This window comes from Thamnophis elegans, chromosome Z (assembly GCF_009769535.1).
Source record: "Thamnophis elegans isolate rThaEle1 chromosome Z, rThaEle1.pri, whole genome shotgun sequence".
Classification (NCBI taxonomy): Eukaryota; Metazoa; Chordata; class Lepidosauria; order Squamata; family Colubridae; genus Thamnophis; species Thamnophis elegans.
This window is the reverse complement of record NC_045558.1, coordinates 86813484-86830584: the sequence shown is the minus strand read 5'-3', so window position 1 is coordinate 86830584 and position 17101 is coordinate 86813484. Positions and strand designations below refer to the sequence as shown.

At 37.5% G+C, this 17101-nt stretch overlaps 2 protein-coding genes across 5 annotated transcripts; one reads left to right on the top strand and one right to left on the bottom strand.

The window, feature by feature from the left end:
* The first annotated feature begins 657 nt into the window (after positions 1 to 657).
* Positions 658 to 6523, top strand: CNTD1 (cyclin N-terminal domain containing 1). Its single transcript, XM_032235301.1, has 7 exons — positions 658 to 833; positions 936 to 1011; positions 1796 to 1952; positions 2409 to 2571; positions 3559 to 3703; positions 5759 to 5855; positions 6000 to 6523. Exons 1-7 carry the CDS (start codon positions 662 to 664, stop codon positions 6105 to 6107), a joined length of 918 nt encoding a protein of 305 aa, XP_032091192.1. The 5' UTR covers positions 658 to 661; the 3' UTR covers positions 6108 to 6523.
* Positions 6225 to 17072, bottom strand: BECN1 (beclin 1). 4 transcript variants are annotated; one of them, XM_032235297.1, is made up of 12 exons: positions 16946 to 17072; positions 15367 to 15497; positions 14971 to 15038; positions 14690 to 14748; positions 11992 to 12082; positions 11648 to 11784; positions 10763 to 10957; positions 10045 to 10191; positions 9188 to 9337; positions 8994 to 9054; positions 7481 to 7623; positions 6225 to 7011 (listed from the first exon to the last, which is right to left on the bottom strand). In XM_032235297.1, the coding sequence occupies exons 1-12, from the start codon at positions 16984 to 16986 to the stop codon at positions 6843 to 6845; spliced, it is 1392 nt and encodes a 463-aa protein (XP_032091188.1). In that variant the 5' UTR covers positions 16987 to 17072; the 3' UTR covers positions 6225 to 6842. The 4 variants fall into 4 exon arrangements, with proteins under 4 accessions (XP_032091188.1, XP_032091189.1, XP_032091187.1 ...); XM_032235298.1 differs by having other exon boundaries at positions 16918 to 17038; XM_032235296.1 differs by lacking the exon at positions 16946 to 17072 and adding an exon at positions 16510 to 16889.
* Positions 17073 to 17101: the final 29 nt, after the last annotated feature.

The following is a 17101-nucleotide window of genomic DNA, read 5'->3' as shown; positions in this document are numbered from 1 at the left end:
CCTTCAAAGTGAAAGCTAAAAACTTGGAGAAGCACAGTTTTTCTTTCCTTGACTAGGTATTTAATTTACTCGATAAATTCACACATATTCTAATTGAATTTAATATGTGCTATTGCAATTTAATGGCACAACTCTGAATGTATTTCGTATTGTCCCCTTAAACAAAGCCGGATTTTTAAAATAAGGTTGCTGTTCATTTTCTAAAGATAGGTTTATATGAAATATATTACTAGCCATATCATGAATGTACCTACCGCTTCAGTACTTTTCTTCTCTCTCATCTACAATTAATCTTCAGTCAGAGATGCATTTAGGAGTATTCCCTGCAGGAGCTTAAAGAAAGTACAATTTTATATTAGACTAATTTAATCTTTAAATTTCTAAATTACTTTATTATCCCCTTTCATAAAGTTTACATTGAATTGTATTTATTTTTGATGCTTTAATGGCATTTCAATACTGTTAAATCTAAGCAGTTTACATGAACAGCATTAACATATAAAACATCAATAGATAATATCTTAATATGATAGATGTCACTGTACCCTGTTTTATCCATCATTATATTCCTTATTAATAGAAACAGAACAAACTGTTGGAAGAAATCAATTACTGTAGTTTAATGATAATTTTTTTTCAGAGTATTAACAATACTTTTAGAATGGGCTTACCTGCACAGGTGTCTGCCCGATACCAATATTCAGAACCTATCTTTGGAGTAGTGACCCCTGGAATTATCCAAGATACTTTGCTTCACATGGCTATAGAGAATGAGCGATATTTGAGTGAGCTGCGGGATGAGGCAGGCAGTTTCAAAGTCACACAGATAGTAGGTAAGAATTGGCCTTAACAAGTTCTTGAAACAGAGATGAAATTCTGAAAGACATTTTAGAAGAGCCTCTAACTATGATAATTTTTCTTTGTGTCTGTGCCAGAATTTGTTTTTCTTTTAGCTGGGAAGTGGAGTCTAACTGAATCAGCCACATATCAAGCAATAGAAATATTTGAAAGGTATTTATTTTCTCTTTGACTGTCGATATTAGGATAGAACCTTTAATTTATATGTTTACCACAGATTAAATAAAATTAATTTTGTAGTATTTACCTCTAAGTAGATGTGCTTAAAGTTGCAGTTTTATTTCTTGTAACCTTTATTGTTTTATAGATGTAGTTATAGCAGCCAAATCACAGCTTTAACCTATAAATATATAAACTAAAATATATACTCTTCCTTTTTAAAGTCTCAAAAGATTGTTTGTGGGAAATACTTTATCAACAGTTACAAATCAAAAGATATTTAATGACAAGCCTGCTTTGAATAGCAAAAGCCCAAATTCTATCAGAGGGGGAATTTGTGGACACCACTACAAATGCATTCAGTCTACAAATATACAATTTAGATTTCAATGCTTCTTTTTCTTTTCTTGCATGCTTCTTTCCCATCTCTTGTTTTTATAAAACTTTGTCTGAAACCAAGTCTGGAGTATTTAAATTGCATTCTTGTGCCACTTTAATTATCCCAGTTAATATCCAATTGTGAATATATTGCACCAAAAATACTGAATCAAATGGACAATTCGATTCTTGGGCGCGCAGGGCGGGTGGTGGTGGTGGTGAAGGTCCTAAAGCTTATTGTAGCTGTTTCATACATTAATTCATGATTCTTTGGAATAGCTGTCACTCTGTAAAATCAGTGTAGTTACACGGGTACTTGTTTCTGTAAATTATAAAGCAAATTTCAAGTAAGTATCTACTCTTTTCTCTAGATACATTATCAATGCTTTTGTATTTTTAGGTATATGCTCAAACTTTTAGAAGAGGTCTCTAATTTGACTCTAGGAAAGGAAGAAGACAGCAATTGGGCCTCATTGAAAGTACAAATGGAAGACACGTATATGCTGCGTTTAGTCTCTTGCATTCAGCTTGCCAGCAAGCTTTCTTTCCATTACAAAGTAAGGAGATTCAAGTTTTGTTTCTGAGATATCTTGTGGACTTTCTCAATGACAGAAAAAGGACTGTTAAATGCATGTGTGCATTTGAGAAAAATATAATTATTTCTCACTAGACAATCTGATCAGAGGACGAAAATAGATGTTATAAACTGCTCAGCAATGGTGTCTTTATAAATAGCTTGCGTTAATTGTTAGTGCTGAAGGAGATGTATGACTATATATGAAGTTGGCTTTCACAATGATGAACTATCAACTATGAGGGAGATGGGATGGTTAAGAAGTTTGATATATAAATAAATATAAACTATTAGCAGTAGAAAGAATTAATTGGGCAGCTTTTTAATATGATTCATGTTGTGTTAAAAACAGCAACATACCCATTCCAATAAAACATAGTACACTATGGCAAAGTAAAATTGGCATTTTGGATGTAATGTTCTTACTTCTTTTACACAGATTGTTAATAACAAAATGGTTCTGAAGTTTCTGAAGTCTTTGGGTTTCTCGTACACTACAGAAGAATTATTAGAATCAGAACTAGCTATTTTGAAGGCTCTGCATTTTCAAGTCAATGTTCCAGTTCCACTTGCTTATGTTGAAGTTCTCCTAGAAGTTTTAGGTATACCTAGGAAACATATACTGTAGTCTATGAAACAGCTTTGCCCTGCTAGTATCGTGTTTTCTCAAAAATAAGACAGGGTCTTATTTTCTTTTGACCCCCAAAATAAGGGCTTGGCCTTATTTTTGGGGAGGTCTTATTATTTTTGAGGTGCAGGAGACAGCGAGCGTGGTCACCTCATAGCTGCTACTGTGCTGCAATATATTCAGGGAGGGGTTATTTTTGGAGGAGGGCTTATTTTAGGGCATGCGCTCCAAAGCCTGATTGGGCTTATTATTCGGGGAGGTCTTATTTTTAGGGAAACGGTAAAAAATTGGTATGGATTCTGATTTGTCTATATCTCTTACTGTAGCTGAGCAGCCACTCTTAAATTGGTAAATCTCTTTATTTCCTAGGTTCTACAGCAGGTGGAAGCACTTATCCAACTTTTGCTGCTCTTAAAAAAAATCTCCAAATTACATCCTAGAGCAGTAGGATAAAGTGACAATTTACAGAACATCTCAGGGGAAGGCAGTGACTACACATTTTCTTCTTTTAACAAATGAACTACAGGGCCATGTCCCTGTTGTTCTTAGCAATCCTATTATTCCTTTGTTTTTTTGTGTGTGGGTTTTTTTTTTGCTTCTAGTGGTTAGAAAGCTAAATGTTTCAATAAAATGGGCTGTGGATCAGTGATTATTCTCAATCTTTATCACAGGCATCACAGAGATAGTTAGGTTTTATGGGTTGTTATAATATGACCGCCAATTTGGCGTAGTGTTTAAGGCACAAGGCTAGAACCAGGAAATGATGAGTTCTTGTCCTGCTTTGGACATGGAGTTAGCTAATTGGAAAGTATTGAAATAGACAGAAACAAGAGAGTGAGGGAAGCAAATTTATCCATGGCTCACAGATCATAAGATCAAGGAGATAGATTCTCACACCTTATAGAAACCCACTCTCTTTCTTATAGCATCTAATTCTTGGACTTTCCCCTCCCAATACTAGGATACAATGGCTATTTACGTCCCACAAAAGAGCTGCATGAAATGTGCAAACATTTATTGAGTTTATCATATCTTTTGCGGAACAATATTTATGATACCTTGCTGAAGTCTTCAATAGAAAACTCCTCACCAAGTGAACTTCAACTGTAAGTTCTGAAAGAAGCAAGCTAGCAATAAATGTATGCCATAAAGGGAAGTCAAAATTTGAGAGTTGTGCATATTGAAGCAGCACAAATGGGAAATTAACTTTATAGACCAAGAATATCTGGGTTAGTTTTCCACTACCAGATTTTAAAAGAGATGTGTTTGTAAACAATGCTCTCCTGATAGAATCTAGCTTCAGTATGCAAACATCATAATGATTTTTTTGGGATCATATAAACCTTTCCTTCTGCAGAATGTTTAAATATGGACAATGCTCAGCTTAAAGCATTTTTTTTTACTTGGTTGGGATAGTTTTGAACTTTAAATGTACCTAAATATTCCCTATGTAAGTTATTGTGATATGAATTGGAGGAGTTACTGGGAAGACATAATTACAATTACTTTGTTTTACACCACTGGAATGAGTTATGGCGTAAAATTAAAAGCTGCAGAATTGAAAACTGGGCTGAGCAAACAAGCGAAGCCCCATGCACAGGATGCAGGCAGCATGCGAAACCACACCCCTTCTGGTCTCCATAGAACCGGTCTCTGGTCCCCAAAGGTTGGCAGCCTCTGCATTAGTGAACTTTTAAATAGAAACGGTTTTATTTTGGATCCTTTTACTTGCCTTTTAACATTTCAAATAACCTTTTTGAATCTGGGTTTTTTTAATTACAGAAAAGTGTCACTGATTTCACAAATCTGCATGTTTTCTTAAGAAAACCTTCGGTTCCCAATGTTACATTTTTAACACTTTGGCGCAATATACAGAAATTGGAAAAAAAATATTTTTCCTATGCTAATAGGGTTGTTGGCTATACATTAAATTTTGTTAATGTTTAGTTTTTGGGAGATGAAAACATTAAATTTATCTCTTCATTGTTAGCTGCCAGCAAAATACAGCCCCACTCAGCACTGTTGCCTAATATATTCAATGTAACAGGAGAAATTCAGAAGAAAGTATACTGTTTTATTATATGGATACTCACAGCAGTATGTGGGCTCCACTGAACACAATGAATTTGTGAGAAATGTGCTATTTAAATATAATGATGCGATAGGCATTCTAGCCATTATGTCTTCAAAACATATATTTTGATTCAAAAGATGAGTGAATGTAACAGAAATGCTTTACAAATAATCAACTATTTTACCATATTGGTTTGATATGGCTAAATACCCATGTTTCCCCTAAAATACAACTGGCTCTTATTTTCTTTTGGGCCCCCAAATAAACTAGGGCTTGTTTGAGGGGGGGTGTCTTATTTTTTCTCCATCTACGGGAGTTCCATTTCTGCTTGCTCATGGTGGGACAGGAGGCCAGGTGGTGTACCAGTGCAACTGCTGTGAAGCGAGGGTGGGGGTTGGAGCTGCCTCACATGCCTCAAACCAGCTTACCTCAAGGCCCCCGCAGTTAGGCCACCCACACCCCGATATTTGCTCTGTGGCAGAGGCTCCAGCAGCCCCATCCAGCAGAACACCATGTGGCTGTTGGCCCACTTCTGCTTACTTGTGGCCAAAACAGAGGAGGTGGCAAAATGACATGCTAGTGCCACGACTACGAGGTGAGGTGGGGGTGTGTGTGGAACTGCCCAATGCGCCCCACGCTGGCTTATCTCAAGGCCCCTACAGCCAAGCCATCCACACCCTGACACCCAACTGTCCTTGTGGCTGCTCCATTGCAGCTGCAAGCAGAAGTGGGTTGGTGGCCATGTAGGCTCCTGCTCTACATGGCTATTTGTGCTGCCACTGCGAGGCAGGTGTCAGCATGGATGGCCTGGCTGTGGGAGCGCTGAGGTAAACTCCATCACCACCCCACCTCACGGCCATGGCAAAGTGAGCAACCAGATGAAATGGTCAGCCGGCCAGCCATGTAGACTCTTAAGTAGGGCTGATTTTGGTGGTAGGGCTTATATTAAGCACAAAAACATACTAGAGCTTATTTTGGGATAGGTTTTATTTTAAGGAAAACAGGGGAAGTTTGTACTTCCAAATGTACATCATTATTATATTGCTGAAATACAGTTCTTGTTCTTTTTGTCATTTTAATTTCATAGAGCCAAATTTGTATCTGTAAAGGAAGACCTCATGCTACTAGCTGTAGGAGTAATTGGTGCAAGTTCTTTCCTGCTGAATCATGAAGACTGGAATCAGGTACATATATCTTATCATTTAGTCCACTCATGTATTAAATGAAGAGATTTTTGTTGTCCTACATGTGACTTGCTAGCCATAAGATCCCTAGCTTTATAGGATATAGCATATCCATCTAAACCTTTTCTGTCTTTCTTTTGAAAGGTTGTGGACTACCTCAACAGCACCACAGGCATCAGTCTGCAGAGCATTACTGAGGCAGTCTATGCAATTCTGAAGCACAGTCTAGGTAATAGAGTGAATGATTGTTAGAAACCCTTCATTTTTCTGAAGTTGAAGAGCCTAATTATCAAGAAATGTACTATAGTATTTGACATAAGCATGGGATTTGTAAGCAGATAACTACTAAAAAGGCATTACACATCCTCATAACTTCAATAGTTTAATGGATATCACACAGTTTTTGTTATCTTAATCTTTTAAGAGGGAAGATTCAAAGAAAGGTATCTTGTCCGTGATTAGGGCATCAAAACCATTTACAGCAGTCTTGCATAACCATTACAACACAAAGAATTATAGCATGTAAGACAAATATTAGATGTATGGATTATGACAATAAATATTACATGTAAAAGCAGAAGCTTTAGTATAAACAAGTAAATGTACCTGACAAAAAATACATTAATGTGTTCCTCTCTCTAGAACTGATAAACTATTCTGAAAAAAAATCAGTGTATTTATTTTGTATTTCTAGTTTAGTGCAATAATGAAACTACAATAACCTAACTAAGCAGAGCCTCGACCACGAATATTGTCTCCTTTTCCTGTCCTATTGGAGAAAATACATGATTCTTTTCCTAAGCTTAGTTGTATACTTTAGCTACATGTTATGTAAACTATGCTATGAAGCTTTTTGCTTCATTCCATTTTATAATGTAATATCAAGCTTGAGGATTTTTCTTTTTCTAAATTAATGTATGGCTGTCACAGTCCCAAGTCCTATTTTGGTATATTGCGCCATGCTGAATTCTTTTTCCTTCATAATTGTCATTTATTATAGAATTGCGAAGAAACCCAAGCTAGACCCCACTTCAGATTTGTCAGCATGAACTTGAGCGCTTTTGTCCACTGTTCCTCTGAGTTAAACTGGGTTTTAATGGAGTAGGAACCACCATTTCCACCTGTATCTTCAATCTTGCCCTTTTCCACGTCCATTCTGTATTGGAAAAACAGATTCTATTAGACACTGAAAATGCTGGCATTTTATCTTAAATTAGCACTACATTATTTTTTTTAATAAATCCCACTCCTCTTTTGTAATGCCCTGATTTATTAATCTTTAGATATAAGTTTTATGTTAAAGCTCTTGCTGAGAGAGAACTTCAGTTTTCTTTATTTGACATATTTTCAACAACCAAATGACAAAGCAGAGTCAACTAAAAAATACCAAGACCACTAAATGTGATAGCTTATTATTAGTACTTTGAAGAACCACAATAATCTAGCTGTTGTTATATTGCGTTAAAATAGAAAAGCAAAACTTCTGGTATACCTGATACCTTGAAATTAATAGAAAATAATTCAATTATATAATAGTTCAGCAAGAGATACTTAATTTAGATTAACCAGACAGAATTAAAATTTGTAATAAAAGAAAACCTACTTTCTGCACCATTGACATTTACCTGTAAGGTAAACAGAAACGGGTCTCGCCCTTTTCTACTTCCTCTTTGAATTGTTGTACACAATCTAGAAATGCCACCATTGCATGGTCAAATTTATTGTCCCAGAAAAACCGTAAGCCTCCTGAACAGTAAAGAGGCAGCTCCTTGAAGACATAAATGTACATATTAGAAATACAGGGAATTGTCCTACGGTTCTACATTATTATTAATTAAGCTGCTTAGCGTCTTTACTCAATAAAGAGCATTCATTGCAAGTTAGGTAGCATGAATAATCTTTGTTGTTTATTACTGCTCTTCTAAACTACCGTAAGTCAAGGCTATAGGAAACAAGAAAATAAAATCTGTTTTACTCCAATGGAGAATTATCCGTTTCTCATAAACCCCAGCTTCTTTTTCAATTAGTATCTAGGGCATTTTAAAATACAAATACCATATTTTTTGGACTATAAGATGCTTTGGATATAAAATTCATGTAGCTTTTGGGGAAGAAAACAAGAAAAAAAAATCTGCCTCTGCCCCGTAGCAATTTGCCTCCTTGCAGCAAGCAGCAAACATGGTCACCTTAGCACAGCCTGATTTAGCATGAACAGCTGATTGGTGATTGGATCTGTTTCCTGGAATACTGCCTATCAGCTGTTCCAGGCTACGGTGATAACCACTGCCCCTTGCCACCATCACCACGCATTGCCGCTGCCACCTATCGACACCTCTCTTTTCGGCCTCTGTGCGTCCCATTTTCGACCTCCACACGTCCCATTTTTGGCCTGTTCCAGGCAGCAGGGATAGGTGCAGCAAATTGCTGGGAGGCAGAGGTTGAAGGGTGGGTGCCAGTGGATGGGCGGGGCTTTGGCAACATTCGTTGTATAAGATGCACAGACATTTCCACAAACTTTTTTTGGAGGTGGGGGGAGGGAATCTTAAACATTGAAAAATATGGTAAATCCCTATGGGATCCATGGTAAAACAAGTGTAGAGAGATGCTACCCAAAAACACTTATTCATACTGATGTTCCACACATTCAGTATCATATTTAAGGAGACTATATAAAATATCAAATTAAACAGTACAATTGTAAGAAGATAATATTCAAACACGTCCCTAAATAAATATGCAGTACAGTGTTCACATATTTAAGTTGTATGTTTATTATATTTGTTTACATACACTGCATAAACACAATGTGTAATAGTTCCAAAATATAAATTCAATTTCTTCATCTAAGTATTTTATCATGCATGAATATTTCATTAAACTAAAAATGCTAAAAGCTAAATCAATTCTGTCTTTTATTAAGCCCATTTCCCATCAATAAATACTCAGAAACCAAGATATTTCAACATATTATATTTAAAGTGGAATAGCCAAACTATGATTAAAAACTTTGGGCAACCTGGATATATATTGTTCCGAACTGACTAATCTCTTCTAAGTACAAACAGATACAGTACTCTAGAAATCCAAAATGCAGGTGCATGAAAGGGATTTTTGGAAACTAAAATGTGAGGATCTTACCTTAGATTTGTCAGTAAGAGACTCTAAATAAGAGTGATTTCCATATGGAATAAGACGATATCTGCAAGAAACAGCCACAAGAATAATTTGATTGAAAAGTGTTGAATAGGCTTCTACACCAATAAACAAGTCAACTAATCTTGCCATTCCTATGGCTGACAAAGGGAGGGGTGGCTTGATGTCTCTGTATCTACCTTTGAAAGATCAGGCCCATCTTGTTGGCAAGGGCATGGAGAAGCAGAACAGTCTGCCCCCAGGCTGCATTGATCTCATTCCATTCCACAGGGACACTTGGAAGGCGGCCTAGACGAAAGTTGTTTATTGTGCCAAACTGCCCGCTATGCCTATGCAGGAAGAAATCTAATCAGCTAAGCTTTTGAGGAAAACAGAAAAATCTAACCCACAGTACAAACAAGTCTTTTTAAGCAAATTATGGACCTTATCCAAAATTTAAATGATTTTCCAAACATAAACATCAAGATCCACAGCTTTTATGAAAATCTGTCTTTAGCACAGGAAGTCAGTCTGATATTGCCCAGATTATTTAAAATCCATCTCTATTAGTTCCAGTCAGTTTGGCAAAGCAATATGAAACTTTAAAACAAGGGTAGAAGGATCTTGGACAGGACCATGTGTGAAATATTACTAATTAGTTATCATTAAAAAAATACTACAGATAGTACCCTCCAAAAAGGGAATAAATATTGATTAAAGAGCTTATTTATTCATGGTGAAAGACCTAAGACTCTCAAATAAGGGTTGCTTCTTAAAAAGTGGAAAGTAAGAATCCAACCATGAGTGGACACTGTAAAGTATAAACTGAAAACAGTATTCAGTTAGACTTCTGCAGCAAACTTAAACTGAAACTATTATACTCGCTCTAATGCTGTCCAGTCTTCTGAAATTTTCAACTTTGCTGAGCCCAAATGATCAAATATGCTGTTGTATATATGTTGTAACTTAAATGCATTTTCCTCCATCCAGATTCAACTACTGGTACTCTACTACATTTCTCCCATCCCAGTCTATCTATCCAAATCTCTTTTCTTACCAGATATGGAAAGTAGCATTGAATACGTTGGTTTTCTTTAACTTGTCCAGCTGCATTTGCGCATAACGCATTTGATTATCAACACTTTTCAGTTCATCATCCAATTCTAGTTGCTGCCGCTTGAATTCACTGTATTCTTTTTGATACCTCCAGGAAACATCAAGAGAATAAGGTTAATTCTTTGGAGGACCTCCCTAAACCTTTAAGGATTCAGCATGTAGAATAGTGGCAAATCCAAAAGAACAAATTTTAAGAGGGATAATTTTAAGAGGCTTCAAAAATGTTCAGATGAATTAGAAATTAATTTCATGAGAATTAATTTGAGTAAAAAAAATTGTTCCTATCTAGTGCTAGACAGATGGCATAAAGATAAGCATTTCCCTGTCTGACTTATGAAACTATATTTACTTCTATCTGGACTTTCCTATCAAGTATTCAGGATAGCTAGAGTAAGTGAGCCACAGATAGGATATTAAAGGAAATGTGAAAAACACAAGAACCAATAAAAATTCTGTCAGGGATAAGGAGAAAATGAAGTGTAGCAGAATGTGGTAAGTAATAGCTGGGAAAGCAGTATAAAAAGCGGGAAGATGTTTAGTATAGGCATAAAAAATGGAAATTTTAGTATAAGCAGGAAAAAAATGGAAAAACAGTCACCAATAAACATGAAAACTTGGATATGAACTCCAACAACATATTTAAGCAATATTTCACTCACTCAGCTTCCTCCTGATCCAGCCTCTCAGCCTCAGTTTTGACCTTCTCAAAATCATCAGTCAGTGCCTTGCGCTTTTGCTCTACTTCCTCCAATTCTTCAATTAACCTCTCTTCCTCAAGAGCAAATTCTTTCAGTTCCAACTGTAATTTCTCCTTGTCATCTTCAGTCATTTGCTCCAGGATTTCAAGGCATTTCCTAAAAAAAAACAAAAAACCAGTGATTATATGGGGTGGCAATGAACCATATAGAACCCTTTAACCTCACTTTCTTTCACAATTATGTACCTGGAAACCCAGCCAGTAATCTCTGAGTATCAAATCTGTGTAGATATACAGTTGTCCTTGACTTACAATAGTTCACTTAGTGACCGTAAGAAGTTACAATAGCATTGAAAAAAGCGACTTATGACCATTTTTCACACTTATGACTGTTGCAGCATCCCAGGGTCATGTAATTTACATTCAGATGCTTGACAACTGATTCATATTTATGATGGTTGCAGTGTCCCGAAGTCATGTAATCATCATTTGCAACTTTCTAACAAGCAAACTCAATGGGAAAGCCAGATTCATTTAACAAACATGTTACCAATTTAACAATTGCAGTGATTCATTTAACAAATGTGGCAAGAAAAGTCATAAAATGGGGCAAAATTCACTTAACAAATTTCTCACTTGGCAACATAAATTATGGTCACAAGTCAAGGATTACCTATAATTTGTTATATTTTAAAATAGAAGCTGAATTGCGACAGCTTGAGTATATACGTGTCTGAGAGCATATGGTACCTTTTTCAGTAAAAAATATTTTAGTGAACAAAAGTAAAACTCTGTGTCTTTATTCTGTCAAGAACATATTGTAGTCCTTCTGAAATTTATTACTCACTTGTAGTTCTGGCATTCATTCTCTGTAATATTAAGCTGTGTGTCTAACTGGTCCAGAAGTGTATCAGTGCATTCTTCACATAGAGGATGATCCACATCTGTTTGGCCAGACATGATGTCAAACAGATCTCCAGTGACCTGTAAGGAAAGAAAAGCTCATTTTAGAAAAGAAAAGAGAAAATAGTTCTACAATTTGTTAAATGAGACAGAAAGCTTTTGTCAAACAAAACTACTATTCATTAGAGCTTTGTTTTGATAAAAAAAGTTGAAAATTATTGTATTTTATTCTTCCAACCACTCTTTTCTAAACACTGATAGTACATTCAAGAATAGGGATAAATTTGCCTTGAGTCTTCTGCTGAGATTTTCCATGGTTCCTCCATCAGAGGCCTCTCCAATCAGAGTGAAACTGTTGGCACTTTCTGTTGACATCATCCTGAAAAATGCAGCAAGATTTTGTTATAAGCTGTGTTCTCATAGATCAGTGATGGTTAACCTTTTTGGGACTGAGTGCCGAAACTGAAGTGCACATGCACAAGCTGGAACCCAGAAGAGAGCAGCTGTCCGGTGCGCATGCACGTGATGGAGCCTGGAAGAGCAGCTGATGACGGCATGCATGCCCAGAGAGGGCTGAGGTTTTTAACATCAAAAATTCTGATGTTAAACCATAGTAGTTTACATTTTGTTCCACAAACAATTTCCAGTTCCTAAATAGTAAATAGGTTTTGCTCTTTATACCCATGATGACGAACCTATGGCACGCGTGCTATAGGTGGCACACAGAGCCATTTGCTAAGGCACACGAGGTGTTGCTCTATCAGCTGGCCAGTGCACATGCTCGGGCTTCCAGCTGACTTCGGCCTTCTTTTGAAGCTGTTTTTCGCCTTCAGGAGGCTTCCCTGAAGGCTCCAGAGAGCGAAAAACAGCCCTATGGCCAAACTATAGGGCCGTTTTTCATCCTCTAGAGACATCAGGGGCCTTCAGGAGGCTTCCCTGAAGATTCCGGAGTGCAAAAACTGGCCCTAAGGACAAACTGGACTTCCAGTTTGCTCGTAGGGCTGGTTTCTGCACTCTAGAGCCTTCAGGGAAGCCTCCTGAAGGCGCCAGAGGGCGAAAAATGGTCCTATGGACAAACAAAATCATAATTCCCAAATTTCCGGGTTCCGTATAGGTCTGTTTTTCGCCCTCCGGAGCCTTCAGAGGCCTTCAGGAGGCTTCCCTGGAGGCTCCAGAGGGCAAAAACTGGTCCTGCGAGCAAACCGGAAATCACCATTCCCGAACTTCAGGGTTCCTCATAGGTCCATTTTTCACCCTCCAGAGCCTTCAGGGAAGCTCCTGAGGCCCCCTGAGGGCGTGGAAGGAGGGAGGGAATGCTGTTTTCACCCTCCCCAGGCTCCTAGAAAGTCTCTGGAGCCTGGGGAGGGTGAAAAAACCACGCCAAAAGCAGGGGGGGGGGGAGTCGCGTCCATAGCATTATGGGTGGCACATCAATGCATGATCCCCCTGCACTCCCCCCCACTTTTGGCACAGGAGCCAAAAAAGATTCGCCATCACTGCTATACACTATATTTGAAAACAGAATCTATAATTTGCAGGCTTAAGCTACAAAGAAAAAGATGTCTGAATTGTTAGAGATAAACAATAGAGTTAAAAAATAACAAAGTTTTGTTTGGATTCATTGCATCCAAGAATCACTTGGATTCAATTTAAATGCCTCTTAGAAAACTATTCCTTTTCATTAGAATATATATTAGTTAGTTTATACAAGTTATCAAGAACCATGGCCACATAAAAAATCTTTTGTAGAATGGTTGCTCTGATCTGGAAAAAAAATGGCAGGGATGAATGTCCTATGGCAGAAATAATAGGGGGATACTTCGGTCTCATTACTGTGGAGGGCAAACATAACTAGCTTTTTAAATTTTTGCAACTAAACAAACTAATAATATTGGACCAACTCCCCTAATTCCTAGACTCCTTCTGAAAATTGTTGTTCTATAATAGAGAATCCAGTTCAAAATGAACTATATGTAGTCCTTGACATGACAACAATTGGGACCAGAACTATCTATCGCTAAGCAATAGTCAGGCATGGGAAATCAAGTACTAATTGTTGTTCTATAATAGAGAATCCAGTTCAAAATGAACTATATGTAGTCCTTGACATGACAACAATTGGGACCAGAACTATCTATCGCTAAGCAATAGTCAGGCATGGGAAATCAAGTACTAAATGTGTAGATGTTCAAATCATTTTTTTAAATTGCTGTTCACAAAAGGGCATAATCTTGCCAGAGTAAACTCTTCATACCTATCTGATAAAAACTGTGAAGAAATTAGGGAGGGTCTCTTCTGCATCACTTTCTGCATAACGACAACTCAAGGCTGATATTTCACTTTACTCCTCCCTCCCACAGCTCAGCACCAGATTACATTACATCAATTGTTATTGACTTAGTGATTTTACAATTTTTCAACCTTTTTTGTCAGTCATTAAGCAAATCCAGTTTTCTCCATTGACTTTGCTAGCTGGAAGCCCTCAAGGAAAGTCGCGAATGATAATCACATGATCCTGAGATGCTGCACCCATGATAAATACATGATGGTTGCCAGGCAATCACATTTTGATCACATGACCGTAGGGATGCTGCATTGATCATGAGTGCAAGAACCATTTGTAAGTGGTGCTGTCATAACCTTGAATTGAACCTTAATAAGTTGTCATAGGACTATTTGTGTTTCCTTTCAAAGGAAGGCTGAAAGAACTAAAATATATTTTGTTTTCACTTCCTATAGGTAGGGAGAATTCTTGTTTCTTTTATTATCTTTTGCTCTAGCTCTAGCTTTTCCTCTATTTTTTTGCTTTTATTAGCAGCTGAGTGTGCAGCTGAGATGAGTGTGTGCATGTGCACATCCTCCACCCGAATTAAAATGCAACAACCTCAGAAAGACTTCAGTATCAGAATTTGATCAAAATGTCCAGTCTGTGAAAGAATGGCATTTACTACAAATGTATTAGAGCAGAGAACATAATAATTAATACCTGGCTGGGGGAATGAATCTTCTGGACACTCCATCTTGGCGATTTTCAATAAACACTTCCTAAAAAGAAATTTAGCATTAGCATCTTGTGATTCCTTACCAAAGAGAAATAAATGTTTAAGTCCATAAACAGCTTTTAATAACCTGCCACTTTACAATGTACACATATTATAAGGAAAATTTGCAGACTAAATGCCAAAAAAATAATACTTCCTAATAATGACTGGTGTTTAACTTCTAATGATGTATTGCTTTTAATTTAGAATCATATGCTAACTTTACCTCAGTCAAAGGGGTCTCTTCCTCCTGTGCATCACTCAGTTTTGTTGGAACAGTGGTAAGCAGAGGAGCTACACAAAAGATAAACAATTACCACAGAAAAAATAAAAATATTTGCATATAACGCTAAACTCAGCAGAAATATTACTATATCTGTCAATAATATTTTTCCTTTGAGGTTTTGCTTCCCAATTCCAAGGAGATTTCTGAAACAGAGTTCAGATTTGAGAACTGCCTCAGATTAAGCTCTGCTGAATTCTTCATAACAACACTGTGTTACTGACTGTTTCCAACAATCTTACATTCTACTTTCATTGAATTTTCTCAGCCATTGACAAGTGTATGCATTCACAATATGGAATTCATGATTGCATTGGCTTTAGGCACATTTTTTTTTACCTGTCAATTCCTGGATGGTGACTTTGTCAAGAACGTTGAAAGATGTGTCCAATTTAAGGGGCTGGCTACAACGCTGGCAAACAAAGCTGACCTGCATGGTACAAGCAGGTGACTTATATGCATCCATATCTCTGAAAGTAAAAAGATAGTCAATACAATGTTTCTAACATTTTGTAGGTAGGTATACATTTATATTTTATATTTGCTATCCAGTTTGTGTTTTCTATCTATGTAGTTCTATTGTAAAAATTCAGGAATGGTTACTACTATACTAGGTATCTTCTCTCATGCAGCATGAATGGAATGTTTCTGCCATTATTATTACAGTGATCATCCATCTCTTCCTCTGGCATTATCATGGAGAACATTTATTTATATATCCTATCTATGCATAGACAGACCTTAACTCTATGCCTGTGGGACATCAATTTGATGACACATATTGAATCAATCCAATTAATGACATATGATTTAATCATCACCTTTTCAAGTGTAACTCCCAAGAAAATCAGCTAGGTTCTGATACTAAGTATCTTTGGGGAAAACAGGAACTGTCCAAACTAAGAATCTACTCACAAAAATTAGTCAGGTACCAGTACGGTTCAATCCTTAACATGATTTTGGTAGTGCAACCCCATCTTATGGAACAATACACATACTTATCTTTGAGGTACTTTGAATGCATAATCTGTTCTACTGCAGTTTACTGATATTTACTACCTATAAAGAACACAGCTTTAGTTTCCTTCTTCTGGTCCAGTTTAAAATGAAGCTGGTAGACAAATTATGGCTGGGAATACAAAAGGGTAAATTCGTTGGAATCTACCTTGATTCCATCCAAGTCTCTCTGTCGTTCTTACCTACCTCACGCCCAACAACGAACTAATAATGTGCTTGTTAAGTGGCCATAACCAGATTCCCTGACGATGGGAGGGATACCCAATCGATACGTATTTAAAGTTTCCCCAGGAGCGAACGAAATCGATTGGTTAAAAAAAATCACCGCTAGACCACCTTTCCCTCACAACAACACGGTCGACTTTCTCTTCCTCTGAAAGTGCTTTCCCTCCCAAGCAACCCCGCCGCCTCTCAAAACGACTTCGCAGAAAGTTTTCTCTTCCGGAGAAATCGCACTCTGCTCACGCCCGTAGGAGGCACAGAGACGGGGCCGCCTTCTCGCTCTCCGTGGCATCAGAGAGGGAGCCTGTGTGCTGGACTGGAAAAGCTATTTGCAGAGATGCAAAGTCGGTGATGTCCTTCTTGCACGAATGGAAACAGCACAACTGATACGTGTTACTGTCACGACCACCCCCATATTCACAGCAGCAGAGAGGAAGCCCACGAAGTGGCTTCACCACAATGTTGGGGCTGCGGGTATCTGGTTGGCTCTTTGCTGCCATCTGCTGACCATAGTAACGCAGCTAGATCCAAAACGCAAAAATGCTTCAGTTTAAAGGCAATACAATAATCAAAAAGAGAACCATGGAAGGTAGGCCATCTCTTAGGGGCAAAAGATACTAAAGAACAAACGGCTACAGAAGGAAATAATACCTAGGATTTTTACACAGCGGAAGATAACCTGTAAGTTGCAGGGAAAAAGTCACTTCGAACGCGAACCATCCTCAACTTCCTACTTCTATGCTGATTGGCTCCACGTCAATCACTTCACTTATTACTACCGAGCTTCACCCATATCAACCGGAAGTTGTTTCTTCAGCGCATGTGCACAGCACCG

Excerpts from the sequence above, each read along its gene's own strand:
- BECN1 (XM_032235296.1), bottom strand. The coding sequence starts at position 16,766 with ATGGCAGCAAAGAGCCAACCAGATACCCGCAGCCCCAACATTGTGGTG. Across the intron at positions 9,338-10,044 it reads AATGCTACTTTCCATATCTG|GCATAGCGGGCAGTTTGGCA; the intron begins GTAAGAAAAGAG and ends CTTCCTGCATAG. Across the intron at positions 7,624-8,993 it reads CTCTTACTGACAAATCTAAG|GAGCTGCCTCTTTACTGTTC; the intron begins GTAAGATCCTCA and ends TATGTCTTCAAG.
- CNTD1 (XM_032235301.1), top strand. The coding sequence starts at position 662 with ATGGGCTTACCTGCACAGGTGTCTGCCCGATACCAATATTCAGAACCT. Across the intron at positions 834-935 it reads CAAAGTCACACAGATAGTAG|AATTTGTTTTTCTTTTAGCT; the intron begins GTAAGAATTGGC and ends TGTCTGTGCCAG. Across the intron at positions 1,953-2,408 it reads AGCTTTCTTTCCATTACAAA|ATTGTTAATAACAAAATGGT; the intron begins GTAAGGAGATTC and ends TCTTTTACACAG.